This window comes from Oncorhynchus mykiss, chromosome 4 (genome assembly GCF_057628025.1).
Source record: "Oncorhynchus mykiss isolate SJ-2025 chromosome 4, ASM5762802v1, whole genome shotgun sequence".
Taxonomy (NCBI): Eukaryota; Metazoa; Chordata; class Actinopteri; order Salmoniformes; family Salmonidae; genus Oncorhynchus; species Oncorhynchus mykiss.
Genome location: NC_143025.1, coordinates 31504526 through 31523652, shown reverse-complemented (window position 1 = coordinate 31523652; position 19127 = coordinate 31504526). Strand labels below are relative to the sequence as shown.

Genomic DNA, 19127 nt, shown 5'->3' with positions numbered 1-19127 from the left:
ATCGGGTTCAAGGACATTCAGAGACTGTGTGCTTAGGGTTGTTGTTCTGTTGGAAGGTGAACCTTCGCCCCAGTCTGAGGTCCTGAGCACTCTGGAGCAGGTTTTCATCAAGGATCTCTCTGTACTTTGCTCCGATCATCTTTGCTTCGATTCTGTCTAGTCTCCCAGTCCCTGCCGCTGAAAAACATCTCCACAGCATGATGCTGCCAGCACTGTGCTTCACCGTATGCATGGTGCCAGGTTTCCTCCAGACGTGATGCTTGGCATTCAGGCCAAAGAGTTCAATCTTTGGTTTCATCAGACCAAAGAGTCTTGTTTCTCATGGTCTGAGAGTCTTTAAGTGACTTTTGGCAAACTCCAAGCAGGCTGTCATGTGCCTTTTACTGAAGAGTGGGTTCCGTCTGGCTATTCTGCCATAAAGGCCTGATTGGAGTGCTGCTGAATGTCCTTCAGGAAGGTTCTCCCATTTCCACAGAGGAACTCTAGAGCTCTAGAGCTCTGTCAGACCAAGGCCCTTCTCCCACAATTTGCTCTGACATACACTGTCAATTGTGGGACCGTATATGGAAAGGTGTGGGCCTTTCCAAATCATGTCCAATCAATTGAATTTACCACAGGTGAACTCTAATCAAGTTGTAGAAACATCTCAAGGATGATCGATGGAAACAGGATGCACCTGATGTCAATTTCGAGTCTCATAGCAAAGGGTCTGAATACTTATGTGAATAAGGTATTTCCGTTTTTATATTAAAAAAAATAAATACAAAAAATGTCATTATGGGGTATTGTGGGTAGATTGCTGCAGTTTTTTAAATCTATTTTAGAATATGGCTGTAACATAATAAAATGTGGAAAACTGCTCCAGAGTCCAATGGTGGCGAGCTTTACATCACTCCAGCCGATGCTTGGTATTGAACATGATGATTTTAGGCTTGAGTGTGGCTGTGCGGTCATGGAAACCTATTTCATGAAGCTCCCGACGAACAGTTCTTGTGATAATGTTTCCATGCATCGTCAAGATCGGACAGCAGTCTTGAGTTTGATTTATTAGGGTCCCCATTAGCGGAGCCAAATGTCTTACTGGCGTCCTACACATAACGGAAAAGACATTACAGACAAAATACTTTACAATTGACATATTTAAAACATTTACATGTAGTGTGTGTGTGTGTGTGCATCTATTAGTTACACATAAATGTCAGTACATACACACAACAACTAGAAATAGGTTAGCTGAGAGGGGGAGCGGAGTGGCTTTGTCATCAACAGCTGGAGCACGATCTCTAATATTAAGGAAGTCTTGAGCTTTTGCTCACCTGAGTCAGAATACCTCATGATAAGCTGTATATTATCTACCAAGAGTTTAGCTATATTTTTCATAGCTGTCTATTTACCACCACAATCACCGGCTTTATTAATAAGTGCACCGACAACATTGTCCCCACAGTGACCATATGTACATATCCAAAATGGATTACAAGCAACATCCTCACTGAGCTAAAGGCTAAAGCTGCCACTTTCAAGGAGTGGGACATCCATCTGGGTGCTGCTATGACCTCCGACAAGCCATCAAACAGACAAAGCTTCAATACAGGACAAAGATCGAATCCTACTAAACCGGCTCTGACGCTTGTCGGATGTAACAGGGCTTGCAAACTATCACAGATTACAAAGGGAAACCCAGCCGTTAGCTGCCCAGTGTCATCAGCTTACCAGACGATCTAAATGCCTCACTTTGAGGTGAGCAACACTGAACCATGCATGTGAGCACAAGCAGTTCTGGATGACTGTGTGATCTCGCTCTCCGTAGCCATGTTAATAGGACCTTTAAACAGATTAATGTTCACAAGGCTGCAGCGCAAGTCAGATTACCAGGATGCAGAGCATGCAGCTGGCGGGTATCTTCAATGACATTTTCAACCTCTCACTGACCCAGTCTGTAATACCTAAATGTTTCAAGCAGACTACCACATTACCTGTGCCGAACATGCCAAGGTTACCTATCTAAATTCCTATAGCCCCGACGCACTCACATCTGTAGCCATGAAATGCTTTGAAAGGCTGGTCGTGGCTCACATCAACATTATTATCCTAGACACCCTGGACCCAGTCCAATTCGCATACCGCCCCAACAGTTCTATTTTTGTTTCATCAGACCAGAGGACATTTGTCCAAAAAGTACGATCTTTGTCCCCATTTGCAGTTCCAAACCGTAGTCTGGCTTTTTTTATGGCGGTTTTGGAGCAGTGGCTTCTTCCTTGCGGAGTGGCCTTTCAGGTTATGTCGAAAATAGGACTTGTTTTACTGTGGATATAGGTACTTTTGTACCTGTTTCCTCCAGCATCTTCACAAGGTCCTTTGGGATTAATTAGCACTTTTCGCACAAAAGTACATTCATCTCTAGGAGACAGAACGTGTGTCCTTCCTGAGTGGTATGACGGCTGCATGGTCCCATGGTGTTTATACTTGCGTACTATTGTTTGTACAAATGAACGTGGTACCTTCAGGCGTTTGGAAATTGCTTCCAAGGATGAACCAGACTTGTGGAAGTCTAGAATTTTTCTGAGGTCTTGAAATACATCCACAGGTACACCTCCAATTAACTAAAATTATGTCAATTAGCCTATCAGAAGCTTCTAAAGCCAGGACGTAATTTTCTGGAATTTTCCAAGCTGTTTAATAAAGGCACAGTCAACTTAGTGTACAGTATATCAACTTCTAAACCACTGGAATTGTGATACAGTGACTAATAAGTGAAATAATCAGTCTGTAAACAATTGTTGGAAAAATGACTTGTGTCATATACAAAGTAGATGTCCTAACCGACTTACCAAAACTATAGTTTGTTAACAAGACATTTGTGGAGTGGTTGAAAAATGACTCCAACCTAGTTGTATGTTAACTTCCAACTTCAACTTGATCTACTGTATCTCAACGACCTCGTACTTCGGCACATCTACTCTGAACTGGTAACCTGTGTATATAGCTAAGTTATCGTTACTCATTGTGTATTTATTCCTTGTGTTATTATTTGGTTTTTATTTTTCTCTCTGCATTGTTGGGAAGGGCCCGTAAGTGAGCATTTCACTGTTAGTCTACACCTATTCTTTACAAACCATGTGACAAATAAAATGTTATTTGTTTTGAAAATGTATGTGTTCAGGAATCTGTTTTTGTTTGGAATAGAGTGGGATTTTGAGTCTTTGGCCGGACTGTAATGTTTGTAATGTACTGGTTGTACAGCAGGTGTGTGATGTCTATATTGATGTGTCTGGCCTTGTAGATGGTTCTGGTTTTATCATGATATGCTTTGGCACTTGACACAGCAGACTTTGCTTGAAATGTTGACATTTTTGCGAATTGTGTGGGTTTTTGTTATTGAGAGTGAACTATACCAGCCAAGGAAACAGAAGGTGAGAATGCTTTAGATGAATGCCTTATAGAAGAGATGGAGTATTGTGTTCTAAACATTGAATTTTACTGAGGAAGTGCAGTCTTTGTTGTCCTTTTTTGAATATTGCTTTTGGGTTAGAATTCCAGGTTAGTGTAGTCGAGGATTGTTCCCAGGGAGTGGTATGCTTTTACACTGTCAATATTTTCTGTGTTGATTTTGACCGGTTCCAGATCCTCAGCTTTTGTTTGGAAGTTGGAGATATATATATATATATTTTTGGACGTCTAGCTGTAGTGAGTGATTGTTGCTCCATTCTGTGAATGTGTGTATTTCTTGTCTGTAGTTGTGTTCTTGAAGGCCTAACATTATTCCGACCATGGCTGTGCCATCTGCAAATTTGATGGTGTGGCAGAGCATGGCTTTGCGTAATTTGTAAACAATATGAAGAGAACTGGTGAAATGACACTTCCTTGGGGACAACTGTGTTGCTGGGTATGGAATGGGAAAGGCCAGAGTTCACCCTCACTGTTTGAGGGAGGTTATTCAGGACGCTGTCAACCCATCTGATGATGTAGCTGTTGTCCATATGTTTTTGCAGAAGGAGATGTGGTTGAATGGTGTTGAATGCTGAAGAGAAGACCAGGATCAGAATCCAGGCATATGATTTTGGTGTATCCACGTGCTGGTGCAGGATGTGCATGAAGAATAACAGAGTGTCCTCTGTAATCCGCGCTGCTTTGTAGGTGAATTGGAGGGGGTCCAACAGCTGTTCTGTTATAATCTCTATTGACGTGAGGGCAACAGGTCTATAATCGTTGAGGACTTTCAGTTTAGGGATCTTAGAGAATTATCACAGCTGATACTGATCTGTAGATAGTCAAGGGACATTTCGAGAGCTTGGGACTATAAGGTTATATCTGCAATTTTGTCCAAATTGAGTTATTTACACAGTCTTGTTCTGTTCAATGTTCTCTACCTACAATGCCTTCAGAAAGTATTCACACCCCTTGACTTTTTCCACATTTTGTTGTGTTACAGCCTGAATTTAACACACACACAACACACACAAACACACACACACACAAAGTGTTCTAATAAACCTCCTCTGCCTAGATGGAATCTATGAGTGGAATCTTAAGAGTGAATGATGAGAAGGCCTATTAAAGTGATTTTTGCATGCAATTTGACCAATTACAGCAGACGCCAAAACAATCCTCCATGACGCCTCCTCCAACACCCACCAATGTTTCTCTGTAGAGGAAGTGTTAGTTTAGATAGATGCTGAAATACAATAGTAATATAATACATTTTAGCAGACAATTGTATCCAAAGTGCCCTAGAATTAACTCATATATTCTGTATGTATGGTAGCACATTCATGAATCAAACCAACAACCTCAGTGTTTCTAGCAGCACCATGTTCCATCCAACTAAACCATCTTAACCAACAATATATATTGTTTTGCAATATAGTGGCATGTAGGAATCAAGCTTATTGAAAAAGGAAAAGCTTTTGTGATACAAGCAGTTTGTTGATATTGTAGTGGGACTGCCGGGGGCATCTGGCTTTAGGGTAATGATCACCAAAGGAAGTAATACTTACACTAACTACCCTGTTGTTCATAAGTATAAAAAGACCAGACAACCCCTCTCTCTTTATTCGCCAGCAGAGAAATACTGCAAACACCAGTTATTTAAAAGAGGAGTCCTTGGATTACAGAAGCTTGACTGACCATTCCAATAACACCAAGAGGCAAAGCAACACTGAGTACTCTAACAATTTACCCACCAATGGGATGGAGATCATGTCACTGATCATGTCACTGATGTAACTAACTACAGATGCAGGAACTCATTCCTCTCATTCCATTTTGGCATATTGAGCACTCAGCAGTGTTTGGTGTGCGTGTTATCAGGGGAAATAGGTGCATGGTAGAGAGGCTTGTGGCTCACTATCCAGATTGGATGTTCTCTGGTAGCTAGCTGATGGGTATTCATGTTGGCTTCTCCATATGGAGCTACACCTGCTTTCTATGTCTATCTGGTGTGTCTCTTTAGAGCAATGACTCTAATCAGATTCATCAATATGTCTGTCTGTCTGATCTGTCTAATCCTACAGCAGCTGGACAATAGGTGATTATATGAAATGTTACTGTCAGGTAGGACATTTACTGGCCATTTCATTCATTTGATGATTCCATCAACAACCGGTGTCCATGATACACCATAGAAAAAACATTGAACAGATTGATTGTGTGATATGTAGTGTGAGTGAGTAAGTAGAAATATGTCGAAGGCAAATTACTATGTGTCAACAGGTCGTTGCATATTAAACAAATGTGAAGTGATGTTTAAGTAAACTTCATGAGGCACATCCTGAAACTGTGCTCTCCCACTTCCAACATCTGAACACCTGGATGCAAACATTTAATTATGTAGTCATTGGATGGATCAATACACTGATCCACAGGCCATGGCCTTGCTCATGACTGACCCATCAGCATAGTGACTACAGGCAGGAGGTTTAGATCTGAGCACTTTCCTAGAAGACTATGTTTAGAGCTGTAGGTGTACATGTTCCCTGTACTTGCCCTCTTCAAAGGGGGGGACACTCTTGACCCAAACTGCTACAGACCTATATCTATCCTACCCTGCCTTTCTAAGGTCTTCGAAAGCCAAGTCAACAAACAGGTTACCGACTATTTCAAATCTCACCATACCTTCTCTGCTATGCAATCTGGTTTCAGAGCTGGTCATGGGTGCACCTCAGCCACGCTCAAGGTCCTAAACGATATCTTAACCGCCATCGATAAGAAACATTACTGTGCAGCCGTATTCATTGATCTGGCCAAGGCTTTCGACTCTGTCAATCACCACATCCTCATCGGCAGACTCAACAGCCTTGGTTTCTCAAATGATTAATCGCCTGGTTCACCAACTACTTCTCTGATAGAGTTCAGTGTGTCAAATCTGAGTCTCTGATCCACCTCTACGCAGACGACACCATTCTGTATACTTCTGGCCCTTCTTTGGACACTGTGTTTTAACAACCCTCCAGGCAACCTTCAATGCCATACAACTCTCCTTCGGTGGCCTCCAATTGCTCTTAAATACAAGTAAAACTAAATGCATGCTCTTCAACCGATCGCTGCCTGCACCTGCCCGCCTGTCCAACATCACTACTCTGGAAGGCTCTGACTTAGAATACGTGGACAACTACAAATACCTAGGTGTCTGGTTAGACTGTAAACTCTCCTTCCAGACCCACATCAAACATCTCCAATCCAAAGTTAAATCTAGAATTGGCTTCCTATTTTGCAACAAAGCATCCTTCACTCATGCTGCCAAACATCCCCTTGTAAAACTGACCATCCTACCAATCCTCAACTTCGGCGATGTCATTTACAAAATAGCCTCCAATACCCTACTCAACAAATTGGATGCAGTCTATCACAGTGCAATCCGTTTTGTCACCAAAGCCCCATATACTACCCACCATTGCGACCTGTACGCTCTCATTGGCTGGCCCTCGCTTCATACTTGTCGCCAAACCCACTGGCTCCATGTCATCTACAAGACCCTGCTAGATAAAGTCAGTCCCCCCTTATCTCAGCTCGCTGGTCACCATAGCATCACCCACCTGTAGCACGCGCTCCAGCAGGCATATCTCTCTGGTCACCCCCAAAACCAATTCTTTCTTTGGCCACCTCTCCTTCCAGTTCTCTGTTGCCAATGACTGGAACGAACTACAAAAATCTCTGAAACTGGAAACACTTATCTCCCTCACTAGCTTTAAGCACCAACTGTCAGAGCAGCTCACATATTACTGTACCTGTACATAGCCCACCTATAATTTAGACCAAACAACTAACTCTTTCCCTACTGTATTCATTTTATTTATTTATTTTGCTCCTTTGCACCCCATTATTTTTATTTCTACTTTGCAGATTCTTCCACTGCAAATCTACCATTCCAGTGTTTTACTTGCTATATTGTATTTACTTTGCCACCATGGCCTTTTTTTGCCTTTACCTCCCTTCTCACCTCATTTGCTCACATCGTATATAGACTTGTTTATACTGTATTATTGACTGTATGTTTGTTTTACTCCATGTGTAACTCTGTGTCGTTGTATGTGTCGAACTGCTTTGCTTTATCTTGGCCAGGTCGCAATTGTAAATGAGAACTTGTTCTCAACTTGCCTACCTGGTTAAATAAAGGTGAAATAAATAAATAAAATGTTGGTTAGCTAAAATGAAGCTGTGAAGATGGATTTCTACATCAGAGGACAGTCTAAATTTTATATCATAGGTTTTCATGTCTTGTGAATGGTAATCAGGAGAGGTACTTTCTTGTGTGCTTCTATTCCATTCTCCCATTCATATGAGTAGAACCATGAAGACCAGACTAGGCTGCCTGTCCAATAAGTCTGACTCATACCCCGACTTCACTGAGTTCCTGCCCCCTTCCCAGGACAGGGCCACCAGAGGCCGAAAGTAAGTAGATGTTTTCATCAGATGACATTGTTCCAGTCCATCCCATTGATATAGAATGTAGGTATTATTACTCGCAATGCCAGAAAAATGTCATACAGTTGAAGTCGGAAGTTTACATAAACTTATGTTTTTCAACCACTCCACAAATGTCTTGTTAAACAAGTCAGTTAGGACATCTACTTTGTGGATGGCACAAGTCATTTTTCCAACAATTGTTTACAGACAGATTATTTCACTTATAATTCACTGTATCACAATTCCAGTGGGTCAGAAGTTTACATACACTAAGTTGACTGTGTCTTTAAACAGCTTGGAAAATTCCAGAAAACTTTGTCATGGCTTTAGAAGCTTCTGGTAGGCTAATTGACATCATTTGATTCAATTGAAGGTGTACCTGTGGATGTCTTTCAATGCCTACCTTCAAACTCAGTGCATCTTTGCTTGACATCATAGGAAAATCAAAAGAAATCAGCCAAGACCTCAGAAAAAAATGGTAGGTTTCCACAAGTCTGGTTCATCCTTGGGAGCAATTTCCAAACACCTGACGGTACCACGCTCATCTGTACAAACATTAGTATGCAGTCTAATCACCAAGGGACCACGCAGCCGTCACACCGTTCAGGAAGGATACACGTTCTGTCTCCTAGAGATTAACATACTTTGGTGCAAAAAGTGCAAATCAATCCCAGAAAAACAGCACAGGACCTTGTGAAGATGCTGGAGGAAACAGGTACAAAAGTATCTATATCCACAGTAAAATGAGTCCTATAATCGACATAACCTGAAAGGCCGCTCAGGAAGGAAGAAGCCACTGCTCCAAAACCGCCAATAAAAAGCCAGACTATGTTTTGCAACTGCACATGGGGACAAAGATCGTACTTTTTGGAGGAATGTCCTCTGGTCTTATGAAACCAAAATAGAACTGTTTGGCCATAATGAACATCGTTATGTTTGGAGGAAAAAGGGGGAGGCTTGCAAGCCAAAGAACACCATCCCAACCGTGGAGCATGGGGGTGGCAGCATCATGTTGTGGGGGTGCTTTGCTGAAGGAGGGACTGGTGCACTTCACAAAATAGATGTCATCATGAGGGAGGAAAATTATGTGGATATATTGAAGCAACATCTCAAGACATTAGTCAGGAAGTTAAAGCTTGGTTGCAAATGGGTCTTCCAAATGGACAATGACCCCAAGCATATTTCCAAAAAACTGTGGCAAAATCGCTTAAGGACAACAAAGTCAAGGTATTGGAGTGGCCATGTCATGTTGTCTTGTCTCTGTCCTTTCCCTTCACCCTGTCTCCCTCTGCTGGTCGTGTTAGGTTACCTTTTCTCCCCCGCTTTCCCCCAGCTGTCCCTTGTCTCCTCTAACTACCCATTCACCCCGTTCCCCACCTGTTCCCTTTTTTCCCTCTGATTAGGTCCCAATATCTCTCTCTGTTTCTGCTCCTGTCCTTGTCGGATTCTTGTTTGTTTGTGTCATTCATGCCTGAACCAGACTGTCGTCATGTTTGCTGTAACCTTGTCCTGTCCTGTCGGAATCTGCCGGTCCATCTGAGCCTACCTATGTTTGGTAATTAAAGAAGCTCTGTTTAAGTTGATTCGCTTTTGGGTCCTCATTCACGCACCGTAACAGAAGAATCCGACCAAGAATGGACCCAGCGACTTCGGATCCTCTCCACTCAGCCGTCGAGATCCAGGGAGCGATGCTAGGCAGACACAAGCAGGAATTGTCTGCTGCTCGACATGCCGTTGAGACCCTGGCCACCCAAGTCTCCAACCTCACAGAACAGGTTCACCATCTCCGCCTCGATCCACCGGCCACTTCCAGGGCTTTCGAATCTCCGGAGCCCAGAATCAATAACCCGCCGTGTTACTCTGGGGAGCCCACTGAATGCCGCTCGTTCCTCACCCAGTGTGATATTGTGTTTTCTCTCCAGCCCAACACTTACTCCAGGAGCACTGCTCGTGTCGCCTACGTCATATCTCTCCTTATTGGACGGGCTCGTGAGTGGGGCACGGCAATCTGGGAGGCAAGGGCTGAGTGTACTAACCAGTATCAAGACTTTAAGGAGGAGATGATACGGGTTTTTGATCGATCTGTTTTTGGGGAGGAGGCTTCCAGGGCCCTGTCTTCCCTATGTCAAGGCAATCGATCCATAACAGACTACTCTATTGAGTTTCGCACTCTTGCTGTCTCCAGTGGCTGGAACGAGCCGGCCTTGCTCGCTCGTCTTCTGGAGGGTTTCCGCGCAGAGGTAAAGGATGAGATTCTCTCCCGGGAGGTTCCTTCCAGCGTGGATTCCTTGATTGAACTCGCTATTCGCATTGAGCGACGGGTTGATCTTCGTCACCGAGCTCGTGGAAAGGAGCTCGCGCTCTCCGTCGCCTCCCTCTCCGCATCACTACCATCTTCCTCTGCCGGCTCGGGTGCTGAGCCCATGCAGCTGGGAGGTATCCGCATCTCGACTGAGGAGAGGGAACGGAGAATCACCAACCGCCTCTGTCTCTATTGCGGTTCCGCTGGTCATTTTGTCACTTCATGTCCAGTAAAAGGCCAGAGCTCGTCAGTAAGCGGAGGGCTACTGGTGAGCGCTACTCCTCCTGTCTCTCCTTCAAGATCCTGCACTACCTTGTCGGTCCATCTACGCTGGACCGGTTCGTCAGCTTCCTGCAGTGCCTTAATAGACTCTGGGGCGGAGGGCTGTTTTATGGACGAGACCTGGGCTCGGGAACATGACATTCCTCTCAGACAGTTAAAGGAGCCCACGGCCTTGTTCGCCCTGGATGGTAGTCCTCTCCCCAGGATTCAGCGTGAGACGCTACCTTTAACCCTCACTGTTTCTGGTAATCATAGTGAAACCATTTCTTTTTTAATTTTTCGTTCACCTTTTACACCTGTTGTTTTGGGCCATCCCTGGCTAGTTTGTCATAATCCTTCCATTAATTGGTCTAGTAATTCTATCCTCTCCTGGAACGTCTCTTGTCATGTGAAATGTTTAATGTCTGCTATCCCTCCTGTTTCCTCTGTCTCTTCTTCACAGGAGGAGCCTGGTGATTTGACAGGGGTGCCGGAGGAATATCACGATCTGCGCACGGTGTTCAGTCGGTCCAGGGCCACCTCTCTTCCTCCACACCGGTCGTATGATTGTAGTATTGATCTCCTTCCGGGAACCACCCCCCCCCGGGGTAGACTATACTCTCTGTCGGCTCCCGAACGTAAGGCTCTCGAAGATTATTTGTCTGTAGCTCTTGACGCCGGTACCATAGTCCCCTCCTCCTCTCCCGCCGGAGCGGGGTTTTTTTTTGTCAAGAAGAAGGACGGGTCTCTGCGCCCCTGCATAGATTATCGAGGGCTGAATGACATAACAGTGAAGAATCGTTATCCGCTTCCTCTTATGTCTTCAGCCTTCGAGATCCTGCAGGGAGCCAGGTTTTTCACTAAGTTGGACCTTCGTAACGCTTACCATCTCGTGCGCATCAGGGAGGGGGACGAGTGGAAGACGGCGTTTAACACTCCGTTAGGGCACTTTGAATACCGGGTTCTTCCTTTCGGCCTCGCTAACGCTCCAGCTGTCTTTCAGGCATTAGTCAATGATGTCCTGAGAGACATGCTGAACATCTTTGTTTTCGTTTACCTTGACGATATCCTGATTTTTTCACCGTCACTCCAGATTCATGTTCAGCACGTTCGACGTGTCCTCCAGCGCCTTTTAGAGAATTGTCTTTTTGTGAAGGCTGAGAAGTGCACTTTTCATGCCTCCTCCGTCACATTTCTCGGTTCTGTTATTTCCGCTGAAGGCATTAAGATGGATCCCGCTAAGGTCCAAGCTGTCATTGATTGGCCCGTCCCTAAGTCACGCGTCGAGCTGCAGCGCTTTCTCGGCTTCGCGAACTTCTATCGTCGTTTCATCCGTAATTTCGGTCAGGTGGCAGCTCCTCTCACAGCCCTTACTTCTGTCAAGACGTGCTTTAAGTGGTCCGTTTCCGCCCAGGGAGCTTTTGATCTCCTCAAGAATCGTTTTACATCCGCTCCTATCCTTGTTACACCTGACGTCTCTAGACAGTTCGTTGTCGAGGTTGACGCGTCAGAGGTGGGAGTGGGAGCCATCCTTTCTCAGCGCTCCCTCTCTGACGACAAGGTCCACCCATGCGCGTATTTTTCTCATCGCCTGTCGCCGTCGGAACGTAACTATGATGTGGGTAACCGCGAACTGCTCGCCATCCGGTTAGCCCTAGGCGAATGGCGACAGTGGTTGGAGGGGGCGACCGTTCCTTTTGTCGTTTGGACTGACCATAGGAACCTTGAGTACATCCGTTCTGCCAAACGACTTAATGCGCGTCAGGCGCGTTGGGCGCTGTTTTTCGCTCGTTTCGAGTTCGTGATTTCTTATCGTCCGGGCTCTAAGAACACCAAGCCTGATGCTTTGTCTCGTCTCTTCAGTTCTTCAGTAGCCTCCACTGACCCCGAGGGGATTCTCCCTGAGGGGCGTGTTGTCGGGTTGACTGTCTGGGGAATTGAGAGGCAGGTAAAGCAAGCACTCACTCAAACTCCGTCGCCGCGCGCTTGTCCTAGGAACCTTCTTTTCGTTCCCGTTCCTACTCGTCTGGCCGTTCTTCAGTGGGCTCACTCTGCCAAGTTAGCCGGCCACCCTGGCGTTCGGGGTACGCTTGCTTCCATTCGCCAGCGTTTCTGGTGGCCCACCCGGGAGCATGACACGCGTCGTTTCGTGGCTGCTTGTTCGGTCTGCGCGCAGACTAAGTCCGGTAACTCTCCTCCTGCCGGCCGTCTCAGGCCGCTTCCTATTCCCTCTCGACCGTGGTCTCACATCGCCTTAGATTTTGTCACCGGACTGCCTTCGTCAGCGGGGAAGACTGTTATTCTTACGGTTGTCGATAGGTTCTCTAAGGCGGCTCATTTCATTCCCCTTGCTAAGCTTCCTTCTGCTAAAGAGACGGCACAAATCATCATCGAGAATGTTTTCAGAATTCATGGCCTTCCGTCAGACGTCGTTTCGGACAGAGGTCCGCAATTCACGTCTCAATTTTGGAGGGAGTTTTGCCGTTTGATTGGGGCTTCCGTCAGTCTCTCTTCCGGCTTTCACCCCCAGTCTAACGGTCAAGCAGAACGGGCCAATCAGACTATTGGTCGCATCTTACGCAGTCTTTCTTTTCGCAACCCTGCGTCTTGGTCAGAACAGCTCCCCTGGGCAGAATACGCCCACAACTCGCTTCCTTCGTCTGCGACCGGGCTATCTCCTTTTCAGAGTAGCCTCGGGTACCAGCCTCCGTTGTTCTCATCTCAGTTCGCCGAGTCCAGCGTCCCCTCCGCTCAGGCTTTTGTCCAACGTTGCGAGCGCACCTGGAAGAGGGTCAGGTCTGCACTTTGCCGTTATAGGGCGCAGACTGTGAGAGCTGCTAATAAGCGTAGAACTAAGAGCCCTAGATATTGTCGCGGTCAGAGAGTTTGGCTCTCCACTCAGAACCTTCCCCTTAAGACGGCTTCTCGCAAGTTGACCCCGCGGTTCATTGGTCCATTCCGTATCTCTCAGGTCATTAATCCTGTCGCAGTGCGACTTCTTCTTCCGCGATATCTTCGTCGCGTCCACCCGGTCTTCCATGTCTCCTGTGTTAAGCCCGTTCTTCGCGCCCCCGCTCGTCTTCCCCCCCCCCCCCCATCCTTGTCGAGGGCGCACCTATCTACAGGGTCCGTAAAATCTTGGACATGCGTCCTCGGGGCCGTGGTCATCAGTACCTAGTTGACTGGGAGGGGTACGGTCCTGAGGAGAGGAGTTGGGTTCCCTCTCGGGACGTGCTGGACCGTGCGCTGATTGATGATTTCCTCCGTTGCCGCCAGGTTTCCTCCTCGAGTGCGCCAGGAGGCGCTCGGTGAGTGGGGGGGTACTGTCATGTTGTCTTGCCTCTGTCCTTTCCCTTCACCCTGTCTCCCTCTGCTGGTCGTGTTAGGTTACCTTTTCTCCCCCGCTTTCCCCCAGCTGTCCCTTGTCTCCTCTAACTACCCATTCACCCCGTTCCCCACCTGTTCCCTTTTTTCCCTCTGATTAGGTCCCAATATCTCTCTCTGTTTCTGCTCCTGTCCTTGTCGGATTCTTGTTTGTTTGTGTCATTCATGCCTGAACCAGACTGTCGTCATGTTTGCTGTAACCTTGTCCTGTCCTGTCGGAATCTGCCGGTCCATCTGAGCCTACCTATGTTTGGTAATTAAAGAAGCTCTGTTTAAGTTGATTCGCTTTTGGGTCCTCATTCACGCACCGTAACAGGCCATCTCAAATCCCTGACCTCAATCCCATAGAAAATGTGTGGTCAGAACTGAAATAGTGTGTGTGAGCAAGGAGGCCTACAAACCTGACTCAGTTACGTCAGCTCTGTCAGGAGGAATGGGGAAAAAAATCACCCAACTTATTGTGGGAAGCTTGTGGAAGGCTACCCAAAACATTTGATCTAAGTTAAACAATTTAAAGCAATGCTTCCAAATACTAATTGAGTGTATGTAGACTTCTGACCCACTGGGAATTTAATTAAAGAAATAATAGCTGAAATAAATCATTCTCTCTATTATTATTCTGACATCTCACATTCTTAAAATAAAATGGTGATTCTAACTGACCTAAAACAGGGAACGTTTACTCAGATTAAATGTCAGGAATTGTGAAAAACTCAGTTTATATGTATTTGGCTAAGGTGTATATAAACTTATAAACTTCAGCTGTATGTAATAAGACTATGCGATAGATGGTGTAGACTCTTTTTGAGCAACCTCTTAAACTATTAATGTGTGTGTGTTGAATTGCCTTTATCTGCATGGTTGCATACACATTTGAAAACATGTCACTGTATCTTTCTGTCTTTTCTTCAAGGCTGTCAAAAGATGAAGTCGTTCTGTGGGCAGATTCCTTCGATGTTCTTCTGTCTAACAAGTGTAAGTCCCTTTTTATTGACAAGTATCAGTCAATCCTTCTCCTTAGAGTTAGATATGAGAAATTGAACCAAAATAAGGAGAAAACAATATTATATTTTTTTTATAAACCAACCCCTCCAAAAAACTGTCCGTGCTATTGTTTAGCCAAGCGAACCACGCAACTGTACGGATTACATTTTTTCCTCAGTCCCATTCTATACCCCTTCTGTTCCCTTTGAAAACATGATTGTCTTTCTGTTTCCTATCTGAGGATGGCTCCCCACATCAGTCCATTTCTTTCCCCCTAAACCCTTCTTATGTAAGATCCGCTGTCTGTCTGGCTATTGATGTGTGACTCATTGTGTTACTCCTCAACACACAATGAGTCACACGCTTGGTTGTGACCTTCTCTGTGGATTACACAATAACACACATGTTCATGTGCAAATACACACATGCAAAACACACACACAGACTCACAAGCACACACATAGCGTTCACGTGCAGGCACACACACACACGTGACAGGTTAAGTGTGTTCATAATAACAGGCCATCTGAAGAGACTGTCAGTGTTCTCTCTCTCTCTCTCTCTCACTAGCACATACACTCTCACTAGATAACCTGACAAAAAGGACAGACAAGAGAGTGATAGCTGTAGGCTCTCCACAGGGAGCGGAAAACTAGACTGCACAGTAGGAAGACAGACGACCGACCTTGACTTTAGTTCAATTTTATTTTATTTTTCAGTGCGTCAATGAACAACAACTTGCTGTTTTTTAATATTACAATAATATTTTGTCCAAACTAGTGATATACTCACAACTCAAGTCATATGGTAATGTTATCTTAATGGTCATTTGTAATGTAATGTGTGAATGTTTTAAATTAGCATTTGTCTCTATTGAGTTAATCAAGCAGTACTGTAAACCCTTCTACTAACTCTTTAACAGGTGGTGCTGTTGTACAACATAGACAAATTGGTGTAAACTTCGATCATGGTTTGACGTCACATCCACACGTAACCTCTTATGACCCTAGCTGCATGAAAGTCTAGGCTCTCAGTCTGCTTGTTCCTGGAATTGACAAATATTATCCTCAGACAGAAGGGAACAAAGGGAAACACTTCTGTAACCGGTTTCACCGAACACAATTTTTACAATTATTTCACCTTTATTTAACCAGGTAGGCCAGTTGAGAAGTTCTAATTTACAACTGCGACCTGGCAATGAGTAAAGAGACCTTGATGCTGAACTAAATCTATGTTTTTCAATATTAAATTATAATCTTTATGTGTACATTAGCTCTCTCTGTGTAGTGTATTTCTGCATTCTGTAAGGAAAATCGAATGAGAGTGAGAAATGAACACTGACCTACAGTACATTCAGACATTGGAAGGCCTTTGCTTGACTACCAGATAATAGCCTATTCCTAAAGAGGCTAATTAATTAAAACCTATAAAAAGACAAGCTAATATATGGAATTGTTTTAAGATGGTCATACCATGGATAATTGAGCTATTTGATTTAGAATTTTAGCACCCCTAAAAAAAAAAAAGTGTAAATTAAATATAATTTGATAGAATATTGAATTTGGTCTTTACAACTACAGCCCATACAAACGCATTGAATAACACATTCAATGAAAAAGACAGTCATAAGGAATAAGGTTTTGAAGTGTCTGTCCTATATCTAGGAGAAATAAGAAAGCTCAAGATTTTTGTATATTTTTTGGGACACATATTTAAGAATAAAGCAGGGCGAGAGAATCTTCCTCCAAGCTAAGTTCAATGTTTTTTTATTTTGAACACTGTCTGTTGACAAGGCTGCATGCAGTCACAGTGTCCCTGGTGATTTTCCTATAGCCAGTGTGTAGTGAGAGTGTGTGAGTAATGTTGGTGATAGGGCCTGATGGACTACTCTACTGCTGCTGCTGGGAAAATGTTAAGCAAATAAATGCAAGAGAAAAGAGGGAGGGAGGGAGTGAAGGAGGGATAGAAAGTATGGAGAAAACATGTTAACATGACATGGCCGATTGCAAAACATGACCTCCTGTGTTTTCATTGATGTCAGACAAATTGATCACTTATCTTTGATTGACAAAAAGCTCATTGAAGGTTTGTGGGTCATATGTTTATGTTCTAATAACAGAGCTCTTCCCTGTGCTGAGAACAAGAGCACACTCTGCATCTGAGACAATATCAACACATGATAAACAACCCTGTTAGTATCTACAGCTGCTCTCTGTGAAGAAAAAAAACATCAGTTCCAAAGAAACTGGCCCATGTTCAGAAATAGGTGCTGGGATACAATATCGATCTTTGCAAAGGCACTCACTCACTCACTCACTCACCGACCGACCGAACGTCCGTCCGTCCGCTCTTCTGTCCATCCGTCCGTCCGTCCGTTAGCTCTTCTATCTATCTGATGGATGTTTTGTGTCTTAGGTGGCCTGGCTGCCTTCCAGGCTTTTCTCCAGACGGAGTTCAGCGACGAGAACATTGAGTTCTGGATGGCCTGCGAGGAATATAAAAAAATCAAGACTCCCGCTAAATTGATGACCAAAATTAACAAGATCTACAATGAGTTTATTGATGTCAAGGCTCCCAGAGAGGTTTGTGTTTGATCAAATGACTAATGATGCAAAATATTCACTTTGTCACTTTTAAGGCCAGGCACCACACCCTGATAGGGTATTTTCCCCCTTAATCATATCACAATCTTTTACCAGTTGAAAGTGTACAGAAATCTAATAGTTGTTTGTATTAAATATGAAAATTAGGTGTTCTAATTAAATATGTGTATATTTGCATATCACACAAATACATTTTTTCTGGACGCTGAATGAAGAAATATTCGTGTTTCATTTTGTTAAGACACTCCATGACTGGACTTACACATAGATTGTTTTTTAAAGTATTTATTCACACATCTATCTGTAAATACTAAAGAAAGATAGGTAAAATGCCATTTTGGCACATTTTTCAGAAGAAAATGTCATCTAGAAAATAAAAAAAATAAAAGTAAATTAACATGTAACATTCTCTATGAAATGGGCTTATAAATGATGTGTGATTAAATTAGCTTTGAAATTATTTGTAAAATACTTTTTGATGAGTAAGAATAAGATAAAATATAGAAAATATTAATGGACCAAAGTACTGTATATGCAAAAACATATTTTCAACCTGTGGTGCCTGGCCTTAAATAACAATGCAAAAGGCTATGATTCGTTTTTAATTTGGGGTTACTATGTGTCAGATAAACATTTTAATCCACAAATTACCGCTAGATACACATGAATACTCTTTGCATACTTTGATTATAAGGATTAATAATCATGTTTATGCTGTCCACAAACAAGTGTTTCATAGGAAATTCACACTAAGATGATTTGGATATCTAAATTTTCATTTCTCTTCCTTGGTCTCTGTAGGTAAACATAGACTTCCGTACGCGGGAAGTGATGAGGCAGAGCCTTGCGGAGCCCACCCCCTCCAGTCTGAATGAGGTTCAGGCCAGGGTCCACAGCCTCATGGAGAAAGACTCTTACCCACGCTTTCTCCACTCCAAGATCTACCAGGACTTACTCGACATGCAGTACACACACTGCCATCGGAACTCTGTCTGAAGAACACACACACGTGCCGTCGCAGATACACACACACACACACAGTTGTGTTTTTCTTCAGTAGCTAGAACCCAAGGAACCATTATTCCTCAAGTTCTAACTTGAGATCTCAATGCGTAACTCAATAACTCACGATGACATGTTGAATCATGTGAACGTTTTTGAGTTATCCATACAAATATCAAGTTAGGATTCTCCTCTCACAGATTCTTAGTATTTAGACATATTGTGATATTGTATCATCCCTCTTAGAACTGTGTCAACATATAGTTTACACTTACAAAATACCACAAGACATTGTACTGTGTATCCTTTTATTACTCCTAATAGAAAATTTGTTGTTGTTGATGATATTTATTTCTCCCATCACTATAGATTTATCGTGGTGTAGAAATATGTCTGGCAATTTTATTAAAGTTTTGCAGCATGTCATCTGATATATACACTATATGTGGGCGGTTGTCCAGAAGTGGTGCAAATTGTCAGTTGGAAAAAAAGTCTAATCAACATCATGTTTTTCCAAAACTTTAACCACCCATCTTACAACAGATACAGTGGGTATTCGCCCCGTCCACTCAACTCAGCTCCATTTGAAGGTGATTGTGTTTGTTTCCGTCTCACAACTTCCGTCAACGCTAGTGAATTACCTCAGCGGTGGCTAGCTAATACTAACAAACGAGCATCATTAACAC

At 43.8% G+C, this 19127-nt stretch overlaps 1 protein-coding gene across 3 annotated transcripts in view; it reads left to right on the top strand.

Moving 5' to 3' along the window:
* Positions 1-18864, top strand: part of LOC110521696 (regulator of G protein signaling 8-like) — a 31866-nt gene extending 13002 nt beyond the window's left edge. For 2 of the 3 annotated variants that reach the window (XM_021599476.3, XM_021599475.3), the window contains exons 2-5: positions 7786-7890; positions 14766-14827; positions 17252-17418; positions 18241-18864. In XM_021599476.3, coding sequence (XP_021455151.1) covers positions 7790-7890; positions 14766-14827; positions 17252-17418; positions 18241-18435 — 525 coding nt within the window. In that variant the 5' untranslated portion in view covers positions 7786-7789 and the 3' untranslated portion in view covers positions 18436-18864. Of the gene's footprint in view, positions 1-7777; positions 7891-14765; positions 14828-17251; positions 17419-18240 lie in introns of those variants that run through there. The other variant, XM_090231871.1, reaches the window with a different exon arrangement.
* The last annotated feature ends 263 nt before the right edge of the window (positions 18865-19127 follow it).